The sequence below is a fragment of the Nomascus leucogenys genome, chromosome 8, assembly GCF_006542625.1.
Source record: "Nomascus leucogenys isolate Asia chromosome 8, Asia_NLE_v1, whole genome shotgun sequence".
Classification (NCBI taxonomy): Eukaryota; Metazoa; Chordata; class Mammalia; order Primates; family Hylobatidae; genus Nomascus; species Nomascus leucogenys.
In genome coordinates this window covers 56,222,775-56,238,456 of record NC_044388.1, presented here as the reverse complement: position 1 = coordinate 56,238,456, position 15,682 = coordinate 56,222,775, and the positions used below count along the sequence as shown (strand labels likewise).

Below are 15,682 nucleotides of genomic sequence, written 5' to 3'. Positions count from 1 at the left end.
CAGAGGCCAACATTTATAGGAAAAAGAAAAGATTCCTTCTCTATGGGAAGGTGAATGGACGGCATCAGTCAATGTCAAGGATGTTCTTATAGCTGGAAACTTGAATTCTCACAATAACTGGATATTCAGGCCTTATAAGAGTTGAATACCTGCCAGGTGGCCAAGGAAGAATACCTCAATTGCAAAACAACACTGTATCTACTCCAGTCCTAATTTGAACACAGACACAACAACAACTGCTGAAGCCGGGAAAGCATAACAGTAGCTCGCAGGGAAGGCCCGAGGCTGCTGCAGAGGAGCACTGAATGCTTGCAGCTTTTCAGGCCTCAGTCATAGCAGTGGGCTGGAAGTTTTCACCTCATTTTACTTTTCCTTGAATAAAATCAGAAACTTCTAAAAGTTTAGGATTAACCGAATGTATTATCTCCTGGAACGTTATTTTTGTTTCCTTTTATCAGAGAGGAGCAGATACGTGCCTGGCTGCAGCCCCTTAACAGCTCATTTTCTGATGGTTTCACTAAATGAGTTTGCTCTCTGATAAGACAACTTTCTTTTTGCTCTGTCTAATCCTTTGTTATTCTTTCAGCTTAAAGCTTTTCAAGCCAGGCCAAGAAGCTGTGAAGTACCAGGGTCCTCGGGACTTCCAGACACTGGAAAACTGGATGCTGCAGACACTGAACGAGGAGCCAGTGGTGAGTGCCTGCCTCCTTCCCTCCCTCCTTCCCATCCTCCCTGCCTACATCTTTGGGGTAATATGTAACGGGGCAGAGGCCAGTTGAGGTTAATGATTAAGGCTGCCATTTTAAAGCAACTCTACTTTTTTTGGAGCTTATTGATATTATAGGTAAAGATGAACTTTTACAGAAACTTTTTGGTGTGGAAATACCTAAATGTGCACAAAAGTCAAGAGAAGGCTAAACCCTGAGTTTCAGCAGTTACCACCATTTTGGTGTTTGTCTTCCCAGCCACCCTGCACCTTGTTTGGCTGTAGTCAGTCTTCAGGGAGTTCACTTGTATGGTCTCACAGATAAGCACTTACTCCTTGTTAACACTGCCACCCTGCCACTGTCACAGGTAATACAGTTCACAACTGTACCCCAGCATCAGAGACTGACTCTGGACCACCTGGGGTCAGGGCTGGGCCCAGCCTAGAATCTCCTATCCAAGCCAGCACTGGAGCCTCCTCCCATCCCCCCGACCTTTGCCCTCCACCACCTGCAGCCCTCTGGCTTGGGCCTAGCCCACCAGCTGTACCCGTAGGGTGGATCCTTCCTTTTCTTCTCAGTGCTCAGTCCCCAAGTCTCTAATGGGCTTTGCTTATAACATCATTTTGTACCATTAATACTCTGTGTTTTAATGCACTTCCCATACTAAGGCTAATATCAGATTGTAGACTCTTAGAATATTATGTACTAAAAAGGATTTATAATCCTCCCCCTCCCCAGTTGATGTTGGAAGTCTTCACTTTGTTGTAAATCATCATGATCATAAACCACTGGTTAAGTGTTCCTTTGTGGGTGGTGCCTTCTGATTAATGCCGAGCGCTCAGGCCCCTGGAGGCCGGGTAGACCTGGTGGGTCATGCTGCTGTGTTCGAGAGGGACTGGAAAAAAACCCGTGTTCCTACACTGTAGGATCCTGATCTAGGAAGAGCATCTGAAGTTTGTAATTTCAATTTCAGCAAATACCTAAGACTACCTTCTTGTATCAGCTAGGCACCCACTGATTTGAAGGTGGTCTGTGGTGGTCCTTTTGGAGCTTTGCCGCTTACTGGTGCCATTTTCCAGTGTGTCTGTGCGGCTCTTCCGCTCTGCCCCGTCTTCTCTGATGACCTAATCAGAAACTTCACACTGATTCGGTGCTTCCATCCCTCACCTGTAAAGACTCTTTCAACTTGGCTGGGTGTGGTGGCTCACGCCTGTAATCCTAGCACTTTGGGAGGCTGAGGCGGGTGGATCACCCAAGGTCAAGAGTTCAAGACAAGCCTGGCCAACATGGTGAAACCTCGTCTCTGCTAAAAATACAAAAATTAGCCAGGTGTGGTGGTAGGCACCTGTAATCCCAGCTACTTGGGAGGCTGAGGCAGGAGAATCACTCGAACCCAGGAGGCAGAGGTTGCAGTGAGGCGAGATTGCGCCACTGCACTCCAGCCTGTGCAACAGAGCAAAAACTGTCATGAAAAAAAAGAAAAAGACTCTCTGAACTGTATGGTGGAGACTGTTAGTGTATGATCACTGAACCAGAGACTTACCTAACTTTAGCTGAAAGAGAGAACCACAGACCTCTCAGGAAATTTGCATCTTTGTCCTGGCAAGAAAGCTAAATGAGCAGGTGTGAGTTTCATATAGATTTAAATTGGACATGGTTTCCTTTATGAAAATATTCTCTTTGTGGGGACACGTATATTGGATGGTAGGAAACCAATTTTAAGGAGGAGTTAATAGCCTCAAATAAATTTCACCAAAAAAGCCAGTCTTCTATGATGGCTTTATTCAAGAAACCAGCAGCCAATATCAGGACGGCAGAAAGACCTCATCTCATGGCCCATTTCCCTTAGTGGAGGTGGCAGCCTCACCTGCAGGTTGGGAAGGGCTGAGAGGCCGACTCCAGGCTCTGCAAGGGACTTCCTGTCTCCTCAGTGTGGGAGCAGGATGGCCGCGTGGAATCCCCCCATGCCACCCCAGAACCACAGTCACCAACTTGCCATATTTTAGTGTCTCCAGCAATAGCAGGCCCCAGATAATTGCCAGAAAAAATGGCAATGTGCCTTATTGTGGAAAAGTTTTGAGTATACACACTTTATACTGCAAACCAGAATTCTCTTAGCTTTTTAAGTGAAAACTTTAAAAAAAGTTCTTTATCTGTATACCTAAGTAACTTAGTACATACATTTTTTAATATTAAACTTAGATTTTTTTTAAGTGTTGTGGCAATATTCAAGAAACTCAAAAGACAATTTGTCACTTTGTACATTCCACTGCAATTTTTATATTTCCATTTTTGCTTCTGTATTTTTTCTTGAACAGTTATACAAACATGTTTCATCTCATTAATGATTTTATATATTTATGTGGTCTTTATATTGATCATGTCTTATATTATTTTATCATGTGGATTTGCCATAATTCAACTCTAATTCTGTCAGTGGATATTTAGGTTATTTATACTTTTTCCATCATCAATAATGATGTAGGGAACAAGTTTATCTTTGTAAAGGACATCCCCCCTCCTTATTTTGAGTGATATTTTTAGAATATAGTATTCCCAGACATAAAATTGTAAGGCCAAGAATAAAAAAACAAGATCATTTTTATGGCTCTTGATGAACATTGCCAGGTTTCTTAAGCACCGTATCAGCTTATGCTGCCACTGTAGGGCGAGACATGACCTGTTTCTGGGATGCACTGTGGTGTTCCTGTGCCGGGCGACTGCTCTGGAGTCTGCCAGGAGCCCAGGAAGCAACTAGAGGCCCCGCACGTGCCATAAATGAACACTTCATACTGAAAGGCCCTTGAACATCTCATGGAGAGTGGCACACGGTATTTTATTTCACCTTATGTGAACTAACTGACTGTTCACTTAGCCATTCTTCCCTCGGGCATTCTTTTGTGTGGGTATTTAGCACTTTGAAAGTCTTGACGCGCTGGCAGCAGAAGGGAAACTTTATGGTTCTTTATGATTCCAGCCCTGCACAGCTTTGAACTGTCAGCACTTTTAAAGCCTTTAACAACTTAGCTTCGATATTCTTTTTAATAGGAATATGAACCCCCAGGTAAAAGCTGAGTAATATACACTTAATGTGTCTGCAGCAGAACACTGATTCCATTATCTTTCCCTCATTTCTGGTTACTTTGGTTGGAAGCCACAGCTGTACCTGGTGTGAAAAGTTGAGAAATGTAGGATTGTGACTAGACAGCCGCACACATTGCTGTCTGCTTGGGTCCTCGCAGAAGCATCTTTTGAAAAGCCCCTTTCCCCCTCTTTCTGTACGAGACTTAGTCACATGAATTACATTCTTTCTTGAAGGTGCAGCTTATGTTCATGCCATGGTTTTCTCTCTGTTGCCTTTCATTCACCTGCATTTTCCTTCTCATCACCTGCTTTTCTCTCTGATCAGTCTTCCACAGTTGTGTCTTCCTCACAGTTTTCCCTGTCATTTGTGTGAAGTAAGGATAACCAGGCCCTCCTGGTCCCTGAGTTTCTCATTCTCAGCTTTGTCCATTTTGCTACCCTAGTGTCTGTTTGTGTTTTTTGAGGCAGAGTCTCACTCTGTTGCCCAGGCAGGAGTGCAGTGGCATGTTCTCAGCTCACTGCAGCCTCCATCCCCTGGGATCAAGTGATCCTCCCACCTTTTTTTTGTAGCGATGGGGTCTCACTCTGTTGCCTAGGCTGGTCTTGAACTGCTGGGCTCAAGCAGTCCTCTTGCCTCAGCCTCCCAAAACGCTAGGGTTACAGGCACGAGCCACTGTGCTGGGCACTCTGGTGTCTGCAAGTGCTGACCCCTTCAGAATACGTCCATCGGGCGTTGTATTTTGTATTCTTTGTGAAGTATCCAAGTACATTTCAAAGAAGAGGACAGGGTATAGGGTAGGACTGTCCTTTACATTGTCTGCTTTGTTTGGTTGGGTTTTGGGGTAGGGACAGCTATCACTTGGCTGCCCTGGAACCTCAGACCTAGAGCTTTCACCGAGGGTGAGGCTGATGAGGGGCTTTTTGCTGAAGCTTCCAGAGGGCTTGTCAAGATCAGTTCCTGACCTGGCCTCACTCAGCACAGCAGCATCGTACAAAGGTTCCAGGTTGTTGGGTGAGGGAGGCATCTGCAGGCGGTTCCCCACAGACACAGTCACCTCCTGGATGGTTTCCCTGTGTCTCCACTGACACACCCGTGACTGTTTTATTTCCTCCTGTTAGACACCAGAGCCAGAAGTGGAACCGCCCAGCGCCCCTGAGCTCAAGCAGGGGCTGTATGAGCTCTCAGCAAGCAACTTTGAGCTGCACGTCGCACAAGGTAATGGGGAAGTCCTGATGCCAGCTTCAGAGAATCACTATTATTCCTTGGCGTGCTGGGCTTTTCCTTCCTGCCACTCAAGGGCTCTTAGATGACAGCATCAGTGGTACTGACAAAGGGTCACTCTAGAGGAACTGTTGGGACCATTATTCAGTGCACCTCCTCTTAAACGTGAGTTCTTCTTTTGTCTGTGCCCTGATAGAAACGCCGAGTCTAATGCTAAGCACACATGACCTGCACACTAGCTGGACAGTGCATCCTTGGCTAAGAGTGTTTATTGACAGACTCACCTCACTTGATTGCTCTTTACTTTATTGCACTTTGGAGATACTGCATTTTTTATGGATTGAGGATTTTGGCAGCCCAGCATCTGGCAGGTCTAGCGGTTTTTCCAGCAGCTTGTGCTTACATTGTATCCCTCTGTCAGCATCTTTTTAGCAATAAAATATTTTTTAATTAAGGTACATTGTTTTTAAAGAAATAATGCTGTTGCACATTTCACAGACTATGGTGTAAACATAACTTTGATATTCACTAGGGAACCAAAAAATCTGTGTGACTTGTTTTATTGTGATATTATCTTTATTGCAATGGTCTGGAACCAAACCCACAGTATCTCGGAAGTATGCCTGTGTATTAATGGTAATCATATGCTTAATAACCTCAGGCAGAAACAAAAGCTTCTCCCTGTCTAAATGGAATTTAGATTGGGCACAGTGGCTCATGCCTATAATCCCAGCACTTGGGGAGAAAAGGTGAGATGACTGCTTGAGCCCAGGAGTTCGAGATCAGCCTAAGCAAGACCTTGTCTCTACAGAAGATTTAAAAAAAAAAAAAAAAAAGCTGGGTATGGTAGCGCATGCCTGTAGTCCCAGGCACTCCTGAAGCTGAGGTGGGAAGATCACTTGAGCCTGGAAGGTCAAGGCTGCAGTGAGCTGTGATCATGCCACTGTACTCCAGCCTGGGCAACAGAGACCCTGTCTCAGAAAACAAACAAAACCCAGAATTTAATGACACTGTTGTAACATGAATCAAATTACTTACTCTTTACACTTAAAAGATCTTTCTATACCACATCCCATTTTTTGAAAATGGTCTCCTAATATCAGAATGATCTCCATAAAATTTCCAGTGTGAATACATAAGTCTCCCTTTATTCACACATAGATGTGTTTCAGAAAACTTGGCCCAACACCCAATGACTTGAAAGCAATTTTGGCTTCCTGGCCGGCTCCCATTACCAAATGCTGCCATGGAGAGAAATCTTCTTAGAAGACTGGGTTGGAAACATGAGAAAGGGCTTGGATTGCCTCTGGCCTTGTGACTTGTGCCTGCTGGGAGTCAGAGCCCCTCCCCCACCACACTTACTGTCCACAGTAACTTATCGTGAGGCCTTCAGCCTTTTCCCATTTTTGCTAAGTTATTTCATCCATACCAGTGCCCTAACGGCAGAACTTCAGCATGCTTTCCGCTACGGGAATGCATTTGCAGGTGGGATTGTCTTGGGCTCTGAGCAGGATGTGTTTCCCAAATCACCTGTTACGGACTGACTCCGGCAGGCCTAGCCAGCACCTCCCTAAGTGGGTCACTGCCACAGAGCTGTGTCGTGTAGGTACCATGGTGGCTTCCTGCCCTTGCTGGCTTCCTGTCAGCACTCTGATTAGGTTCCCAGAGAGCCTGTCTCCACCTTACAGTGCAGGATCTACTGTGCACTTGCACATGGTTTCAGCCTTGCACATTTTTTAATGGAACTTGTTAACTTTTAAAGGAAGTTTTTCACCATTCTCTTCAAGTGCATTGTTGCTGTGCTGATGAGGCAGTAGCTGTGCGCCTTAGTGTGGCAGAGTCCTGCTCAGAGGCCAGGCCACATGCCACTGGTTAGTTCTCTCCCTGGCCACAGCCTGATTTCAGTTTGGTATCAGCCCAGTGTCAGGGTAGAACAGCTAAACACCTTCTGTGTCCAAATAATGATGCTGTGAGGGTTGGTTTGTTCCCCACCCCCCCCCAGCCAAGGGGGTGATGTTTCATTTTTTAAACTTTTTTTATGATAAAATATAATACAGATCGAGAAAACAAATGTGGGACTTAATGAATTTTTATAGAGTGGTCACACTCTATCTACTGTCTGGTTCAAGAAATAAAACTGCCAGCCTCCTGTGTCCCATCCAGGGCACAGCCCGCCCTCCCTTCTTCTCCAAGAAGGCACTTTCTTGACATTTGTGGAAACCACTTGTATTAGTCCGTTTTCACTGCAGATGAATACACACCCGAGACTGGGCAATTTACAAAGGAAAGAGGTTTAATGGAGAAGCCTCACAATCATGGCAGAAGGCAAGGAGGAGCAAGTCACATCTCACGTGGATATCAGCAGGCAAAAAGAGCTTGTGTAGGGAAACTCCCGTTTTTAAAACCATCAGATCTCATGAGACTTATTCACTATCACGAGACCAGCATGAGAAAGACCTGTCCCTGTGACTGAGTTACCTCCTACCTGGTCCCTCCCACAACATGTGGGAATTCAAGATGAGATTTGGGTGGGGACACAGCCAAGCCGTATCACGACTCCTTTTATGGTTTCATCACTGAAGTGCGCATTCCTGAGCACTATAGTTTTATAGGTGTGTGTGTGTTTATATATCTTTTAAGGCTCTTTTAACCTGCATGTTCTCCAGACATCTCTTTATCTTTCCTGCTGAAGACATAGGTGGTTTGACCTGTAGAGCTCCCTGTGGTCCAGACTTTACTAATTGTGTCCCCGTAGTGTGGTCTACATGTTTCCCTGATTTCTCTGTTTCCTGAAAATTGGTAGTTGGGTCTGGGAACAGAATCAGTTTCAGTGTGATGTTTTTTGGGGGCACAGGAAGACCTCATAGCTGGTGGGGGCACAGAATGTCCAGTTGTCTCTCTTTGGGATGTGGGCAACCATGACAGGCAGGGCCTGGGTCCATTCATTCCTTAGGGCTGCCAAGTGCCGAGACTCATTCAAGCGTCCCTTCATTTTTTAACCAAGAGAAACTCACCCTCATTTATCACCTGGTTATTCAGCGGTACAGTGCGTATAGGAGAGGTGGGAGAAATGCGTGATTCTTTCCCTTTATTACAGTTTTCCAAATAATGAGTTGATTGCTGATTGTCCATCAAAGATGGCAAATTTGGTTTTGAGTATTGTTATGAACTCATGAACAGAAACACATTTGATGGAGTCCCTTTGTACCAATTAAAGTGCTTATGCCGAACTCAGATTTGCTAAGCAGGACAAAGATCTGGTTCTTCAATTAACTCTCTAGCGAGGTCTGACATAAATTACAGTTCCTCTTTCCCCCGTCTCTGCCTTGGCTCTCCACTCCAGGCGACCACTTTATCAAGTTCTTCGCTCCGTGGTGTGGTCACTGCAAAGCTCTGGCTCCAACCTGGGAGCAGCTGGCTCTGGGCCTTGAAAATTCCAAAACTGTCAAGATTGGCAAGGTGAGTGAAAGCCCTTATTAAACTGGAAATGGACTGCTTTGGGCAGGATTAATTAGCAGAGTGGCCCATTATTCATTCTGTGTGCAAAGTTGCAAACTTGATTTATTAATTCCATTTAGTGTGCCACTTGATAATTCATTTCACCTTCACAGATGGCAGCCTGATTTTGAGTTTTGCTGGCTTTTCCACAGCTTACAGATAAATTATGGCCTCGGCTGCTTTGTTTATTTTGAAGAGATGGCCAAATCTGAATTGGCAGCCCCAGAGCCCGTTCTGCAAAGATACGGGGTAGAGCCTTGTAGAATGTTCACTGGACGAACTTGGAGACCGTCCACGTTCGACCTCACCCAAGAGCTCTCTCTAAAAGGACCCTGGCTCTGTGCTCACCCAGGCACGCAGAAGACCCTCCCTCGGTTTGTACTGTGCCTGGGATTCTTTCCAGCGTTTCCTACTTTATACAGAGAAGCCAAGAGTGATGTCTGACAACTTCTCTGTAACTGGATTTTCTGGAAATATCCAGTATAGCTCCACGGACATCACTTTTATTCTTGTCCACTTTCCAGCACCCACCAGACACCATGCATAGATTTCCTTTCTTAAAAATCTCATTTTTCTACCTTGCCATGGGGCAGATTTGTATACAAAAGTAATGCTGCATGTCTAGGACTGAATGATGGTTAACAGGATGATCTACTTGGGATGGTGAGATGATCGAAAGCGTAAACTGGGGGGTTGGGTAGACCTGGCTGGCTGACCTTGGGCAAAACCTCTCCATGCCTCCATCTCCTCCTTTGCAAAACTGAGCTAAGATCTACTGTGTGGTGCCTGGGCAGATGAAAGTACACTGCTGAGTGTGATGCTTAGCATGGGGCAGATGCTTCGTAAATTGTAATCACTTTTGTTGTCAGTTAAATGGATTTTTCACTGTTGCCTCTTAAACGCTTACGATAATATATACTAATTATACGTGTTATGATTATCATATCAGTTTATTTACTGAACATTTCGGGGAAGTAATTATAAAATAATCTTGTCTACTGTCTTACCCCATTCGTTGTATCCTTAATTATTGTATGAAATATGATGGGAGATTCTTTTAGGTTTATATCCATAGAGGATCCTAGCAGACCCAGGCATGAGCAGACACAAGCCTAGGTGACCATGCCGCAAGCCCTTCATCCCTGGCACATGTGGCTGGGTTACACTGGACCCTTAAAAATGCGTGTCCTCTCCCGACCTTGGGCTGAGGCTTCCTGTACTTCAGTTCCGCACCTTAGCTGCTCTCTGACGGGTCTTAGGTGTTGAAATAGTATTTTAACCCCCGTTTGCTGACATAGTGAAAAACAACTTAGTCCTGCCTATTTTAGTGCTGGTAGAAAATAAAAAAGAAAGCAATGACTTAGAACAAGATGTTTCATGAAAATGTTGGGCAAACAGAAGCTTTATGAGATTTAAATGAAAGAAAAAGCTTGAAGAGCTGTGCTTGTTGGTAAATTAAGTTTATAGAATTAAGGACAGATTATAATCTTGACATCTTTGCAGTCTTACCTTTTTTATGTACCAACTACTCCTGTTTAAAATTCACTTCTTGCTCCCTCTTGATTTGAAAACCCTCTAAGCTTGAGCATGAGAGTAAATTCTAAGCTGGCATGTGAACTGGTCTGGGTCCCAGTCACTGACAGCCAGGCTAACTCCTTCCCACCACCACCAAACGTTAAACCAGGGCCCTGACTCCAGCTACCAGGTGCTGACTTTACTTGCTCAAGTTAAAATGTTGCTTCCTAAAAACTGGCATGTTTAACTGAGCTATTAATACAATAAATCTTACCTCTAAAGTATTTCCTTTACTCCCTTTAGCTCAGGTATGTTTTAGCATAGCTTTTAGGAACATTCTCTTCAAAAACTGCACCTTGGTGGCAGAGTTGCTACAGAATCTGGATTTTGAAAAGAATATTTGTAACATACAAAGTGTCCAGTAGTCCCATTAGCAAGAAGGTTCATGAAGAAACTGACTGGGAAGTTGATCTGCCTTTATTCTCAGGTCGATTGTACACAGCACTATGAACTCTGCTCCGGAAACCAGGTTCGTGGCTATCCCACTCTTCTCTGGTTCCGAGATGGGAAAAAGGTACGTCTGCACTTCTTAGTACTGAGAATTCTTCATCTCTTAACCCCATCAGGCTGAGCTGCAGAGTGGTTTAATGGGTACAGTGAATTGCCAATCTTGATTGTTAGGGCACTGGTTTGGAGAAATGTGTGTAATGGAACAAATGTCTTTCTCTTAATTGATAAGATTTGGGTTGTGGAGATAAATTCATTTGTTATACTACCTTGAAACATTTCAGTGGCCCAAGTTATCAGTAGAATAACCCAGATCTTACAGTCATACGGTAACTGTGCTCTGGTCATGAACACAAACCTTCAGGCCTTTGAACAGAGCTAAGGTTTGCACTTGGTCCGGTTCTGCCTGCCTCCCTCCTTCCCCGGCTGATGGTCAGCGGCTCAGAGTTCCCCATCAGCACAACGGCTCGTGGGCAGGCCTCTGCCCCAGACTTCTATGATGTGTAACCCTGTGGAGGGAAGAGGGGCCTGTACAGTTCTCTCACCAAAGCCGAGGCGTTCAGTTATCCTCTCTACATTCCCATCTAAATATGAACATGCAGACTTTGCATCACAGCTAAAACATCTGGGAGATCTGACCTGGGCAAGCAGGGGTTGGAGGAAGGCTTAAGTGATTCAGAACACCTAAGTGGACTCGCTCAGCAGCATGCCCGTGTCTCGGACAGGTGGATCAGTACAAGGGAAAGCGGGATTTGGAGTCACTGAGGGAGTATGTGGAGTTGCAGCTGCAGCGCACAGAGACTGGAGCGACGGAGACCGTCACGCCCTCAGAGGCCCCGGTGCTGGCAGCTGAGCCCGAGGCTGACAAGGTGGGTGCCTGCTGGAGTCGGGATCCCCCTAAGTGGCCCATGGCCCCCGGCCCCCCACCTACCCACCCTCAGAGGGCCTTCTTAAATGCTTTGGACAAAATGACAGTTTGGGGACAGAGTCATTTTGATGGTTGGCTACAGCTGCGTTTTCAACACATATTTTTCATCGACTTTTGCATGCTTTCAGGGGTGAATGTAAACGACAGCTTTCCTTTTAAAAACACGAAATGGATGTGAGACAAATCCCAAGACAATGTTTGGTGTCAAAAATCTCTAGAGAATCCTTCCTTTCCGCTTCATTCATTTTAAAGAATGACTATGCTCAGCATGTTTCTTCTATGAAATCTTGGCTGCTGGCCCTGGGGCCCTGATTCTATTCCTGACCTTCCTCTGGGCATTTCCCTTTACCCTTGTTGTAAAGGCCCCTAGGAGACCTGTAGCCAAGAGGGCATCTGCAGCGATCAGGCCAGTGACTGTAGATGTAACCTGCCTAGGCAGTCCTGACGCACTGAGGGGCTTCCTTCCTTCACTCACATAGCAGGAGGTTTCAGATTCGTTTGTTCTGCTTTATCAAGCCCTTGCTATGTCACAGGCACTGTTCTAGGCCACTAGGAAAGAAAAGTAAGACCAGTTTCCTGCCTCTGAAGCATACGGGTCTCTGAGGCAAATGGTGAGAAGACACACAAGCCAGTGGCAGGGGGCTGGGGCAGAAATGTGTGCAGGGCTTGGTTGCTAGAGAGAAGTGGGGGCAAATGGCCAAGAAGTGTCCCTAAGGAGCTGATTGATGGGATCTGTGCTGGACAGATAGGCTGGGCAGGGCTTCCACTGAGGGAACACAGTGGGAGACAGGTCAGGGTGTGGTGTAGGATCCCTGAGAGTGAGAGAGGAGCTGGAGTTGAGAGGCTATGGGCGGCTGGCCAAGGATTACAAACTATATCCCATATTCACAGGGAGCCCACGGAGGCTTTGTGCAGATTGGAGTGGTAGGAAAATGACTGGCATGCACGTGTGCCGGAGGTGGGAACCTGCTCTATTAGGCCATTAAAGATGATGAGCCTTATGCTGCAGCTGTGACTGTGTGATGGCGAGGAAGAGAAAGCCAGCATAAGGAGTCCAGCCTGCTGTGCAGCGGGGAGGAGAGGGAGGGAGGGTCCAAGGCGAGTCTGATTCCTGCATATCTGGTGGAGGATGGTACCCAGCACAGTGGCGGGGCCAGAGCTCAAGGAAAGGGATGAGCTTGGTTTTCAAGGTGTTGATCTTCAAGGCTTTCGGCTGTGTAGGTGGCAGTGTCAGTGGCAGTTCCAGCCATGAGCCTGGGGCTACAGCAGGCGGTCTGCACTGGACGAGAGTGCCCGTGTCATCCTCTTCAGATAGAAGTCACACCGGAAGGCCAGGAGTTTGGATTTGGAAAAACCAGTGGAACCACCAACCTCTCCTCCCTGGGTGGGGCCATGCAGGGCCTCCTCACCCCTACAGCCCCGTTCCTAGTTGGATTCTTGTAGGTCGGGGATGGCCTGAGTGTTGTTTAAAAGTTGATGTTTTGGTTGAAGAAGTAAACAGCTGATTTTGTAGTTGTTAGGACCACATATGTTAGAGGAGTATGTGTGTCATGGTGGTTACAAAGGTCATCCCAAATTGAGTATAATTATATACCATGGATGTTTTCATCACAGCACTGTTTCTATTTATAATACAGTTTTCCACCATGAAGTGGGTCTTTTCAGTGCGTGCGGCGTCATGTTTCTGGACATAAAGATGGTAGTGTTCCACAATGGCCCCCTTGGCCTCCGTCACTGACATATGTTACTTGATGCCAGACTCAAATGGAGCAGCCCTGGTACACTTAGCCACGTGATAAATCATCCCATTCCTGCTCTCAGGAGAGAATGGCAGATCCATTTTTGGAGAAACACATAGATGTCATTCTGTAAAGAACTGTCAAGGGAGGATGGCTGTAAAGCACACTGCCGTGTGGCACCTTTCCCTTAAATTCTCCAGCCAGAGCTTCCATCAACGTTTTTCACATTGACTTAGAACAGGCTGCTTTCCATTTTTATGTTCAATGTAAAACACATATCATTGCCTTTGCTATTGTAACTAGGTTCTTCCTGTTGCAGAGAGGATGTCACAAAGGGTGCTGGGAGAACAGGGTGGCCAGTGAGAAAAGCAGCTGAGGATGAGACTTCAGTGGGTATCCTGGAGACTCCAAGCCTAGAGGTGCAGAGGCAGGCGCCGGACACCCAGGGCTGCCTGGTCCACACCACAGAGCCCTGGAGAGTTTTCAACCTGCCTCATCCCCAAAAGACAGTCAGTCCCCCTCCCACCCCCTGTAACAGTGTCCAGCCACCTCCTCACCACATCTCCCAGGCTTGGGACCCAGGGACTTGTATTGAACTCTCTGCCCTTCAGAGGCTGCTAGCCTGCCTTTGTGTGTAGCCTATGAAATGCAGATTGTGTAGGTATTTCTGTGTGACTTTGGAGCCTGCATAACTGCATTTTTAAAAAATGACTGATTTGTGTATCTGCAATCCCAAAGCATGGCGCTGCTCAACTTTAAGGGATGTACTTGAACCGTGGCTTTTCTCTCCCTTGAAGGGCACTGTGTTGGCACTCACTGAAAATAACTTCGATGACACCATTGCAGAAGGAATAACCTTCATCAAGTTTTATGCTCCATGGTAAGTGGCTGTGTAATTAGAAACTACTTTGCCCACGTGTACTAAGTCACATCATGTTTTTCAGCTCATCTGCCAGCCCTCCAGACTCAATGTTGGGCACATGTTACATTTAAATGTAGAACATGTTGTAGGAAACAAGGAACTGTTATCATTATGCTCCTATATTCAAATATGTTAGACTTCAGTGGCCTTAATTATATATGGAGAATGAGGCTACAGTTATATCAACTATAGAGAAAACATAAAAATGGAGGCAAATTATGATGGCCATATTCAGTTTTGTGGTATCTGCACTTTTCCAAATAGATGGCTTTTTTTTTTTTGGCTAAACAACGAGTGTCATGATGTAGCTTTGCTCCTCGGTTCTTTGCAGTACTCGGATTTCTTTTGTAGAGAAATCCAGTAGAGTCTGTGAGAGCCTTTCAGTATGCTACGCGGTTTCCTGAACCTGCATGCCTCATGGTCTTGGAGACCAGAGCAGAAATGGATTGCAGGTAGTGTGAGATCCAGACAACCTTGGTTCTAAGACTTACCGTGAATGACTGTATAGTAAACTTGGATGTCCTTTAATTCCTTTGAACCCCAGTTCCCTCAGCTGAAAAATGGGAGTAACTTTTTGTCTTCACAAATAAACAATCCATTTGGAAAAGCAGAGTGTTTAGGACAACATTAGATTGTTTATCTAAACATGATAAAGGCGTCACTTTTCTTGTTTGTTACGCTCCACATGTTCCTGAGAAACCAACCACAGGGGTAAAAAGTTAATCACAGGACTTGAACGAACCGTAGCAATGCCTTTCAAATCATTTTCAACATTTAAAAACCTAAAGCTCCATAGATCAAGTATCGAGAAAGAGGATGCCCTTTGGCTGAAGGGGAGCCATCCACATGGCAGGAGGGGGTCAGAAGAGAGAAGGGAACAGAGTCGGGTAGAAGGGAGGGTTCGAACCAAACTTAGTCATGGCCTTGATGCTCACCCCAAACCGTTGAAGCACCAAGGAGGCCTTAAAATGGTTTTGAAATTCTGAGACCATAAGCGATGAAATCTAAAATGTCTTTGGCATTCAAGTGACTTTTTAGAAATTGCGTGGCATCTGCCCTGTTCCCTGTTTCTCTGCTCCTGTGCTTTCCATAAACCAGTCAGCACAGTTCACTATGGCATGGAAATGGTCTCAGCATCTCAACTTGTTTTCAGACTGGCTTGCTTCTGGCACGTTATCTGAAAGTCTGCTTTGCATCAACTTTTGGGTTCTTCGTTTGGGACAGGAGGAGGAAGAGGTAATGTGCACCCAGTGGGAGAATTTGGTATTTTACAGATTTGTAGGCAATTGTTGACTCTCCCATACGAAGAAACAGAGCTTGTCTTGGCAGCAAAGTGTAGGTGAATGATCTCGACCCAGGATTTCAACAAAGCTGCCATTCTTCTCCTCTTAGGTGTGGCCATTGTAAGAATCTGGCTCCTACTTGGGAGGAACTCTCTAGAAAGGAATTCCCTGGTCTGGCGGGGGTCAAGATCGCTGAAGTAGACTGCACTGCTGAACGGAGTATTTGCAGCAAGTATTCGGTGGGTACTTGGATGGATGCTCATGAGAGAGCTCCTCT

The 15,682-nt window shown here is 45.7% G+C and overlaps 1 protein-coding gene across 2 annotated transcripts in view; it reads left to right on the top strand.

Moving 5' to 3' along the window:
• TXNDC5 (thioredoxin domain containing 5) overlaps positions 1 to 15,682 on the top strand; it is a 28,927-nt gene that overhangs the window by 10,479 nt on the left and 2,766 nt on the right. For both annotated transcript variants that reach the window (XR_004031357.1, XM_003272246.4), the window contains exons 3-9: positions 587 to 692; positions 4,911 to 5,007; positions 8,357 to 8,472; positions 10,514 to 10,600; positions 11,259 to 11,402; positions 13,998 to 14,080; positions 15,515 to 15,644. Coding sequence is in view for 1 of the 2 variants with exons in the window: in XM_003272246.4 (XP_003272294.2) it covers positions 587 to 692; positions 4,911 to 5,007; positions 8,357 to 8,472; positions 10,514 to 10,600; positions 11,259 to 11,402; positions 13,998 to 14,080; positions 15,515 to 15,644 (763 nt within the window). In the remaining variant the exon portion in view is untranslated. The remainder of the gene's footprint in view (positions 1 to 586; positions 693 to 4,910; positions 5,008 to 8,356; positions 8,473 to 10,513; positions 10,601 to 11,258; positions 11,403 to 13,997; positions 14,081 to 15,514; positions 15,645 to 15,682) is intronic.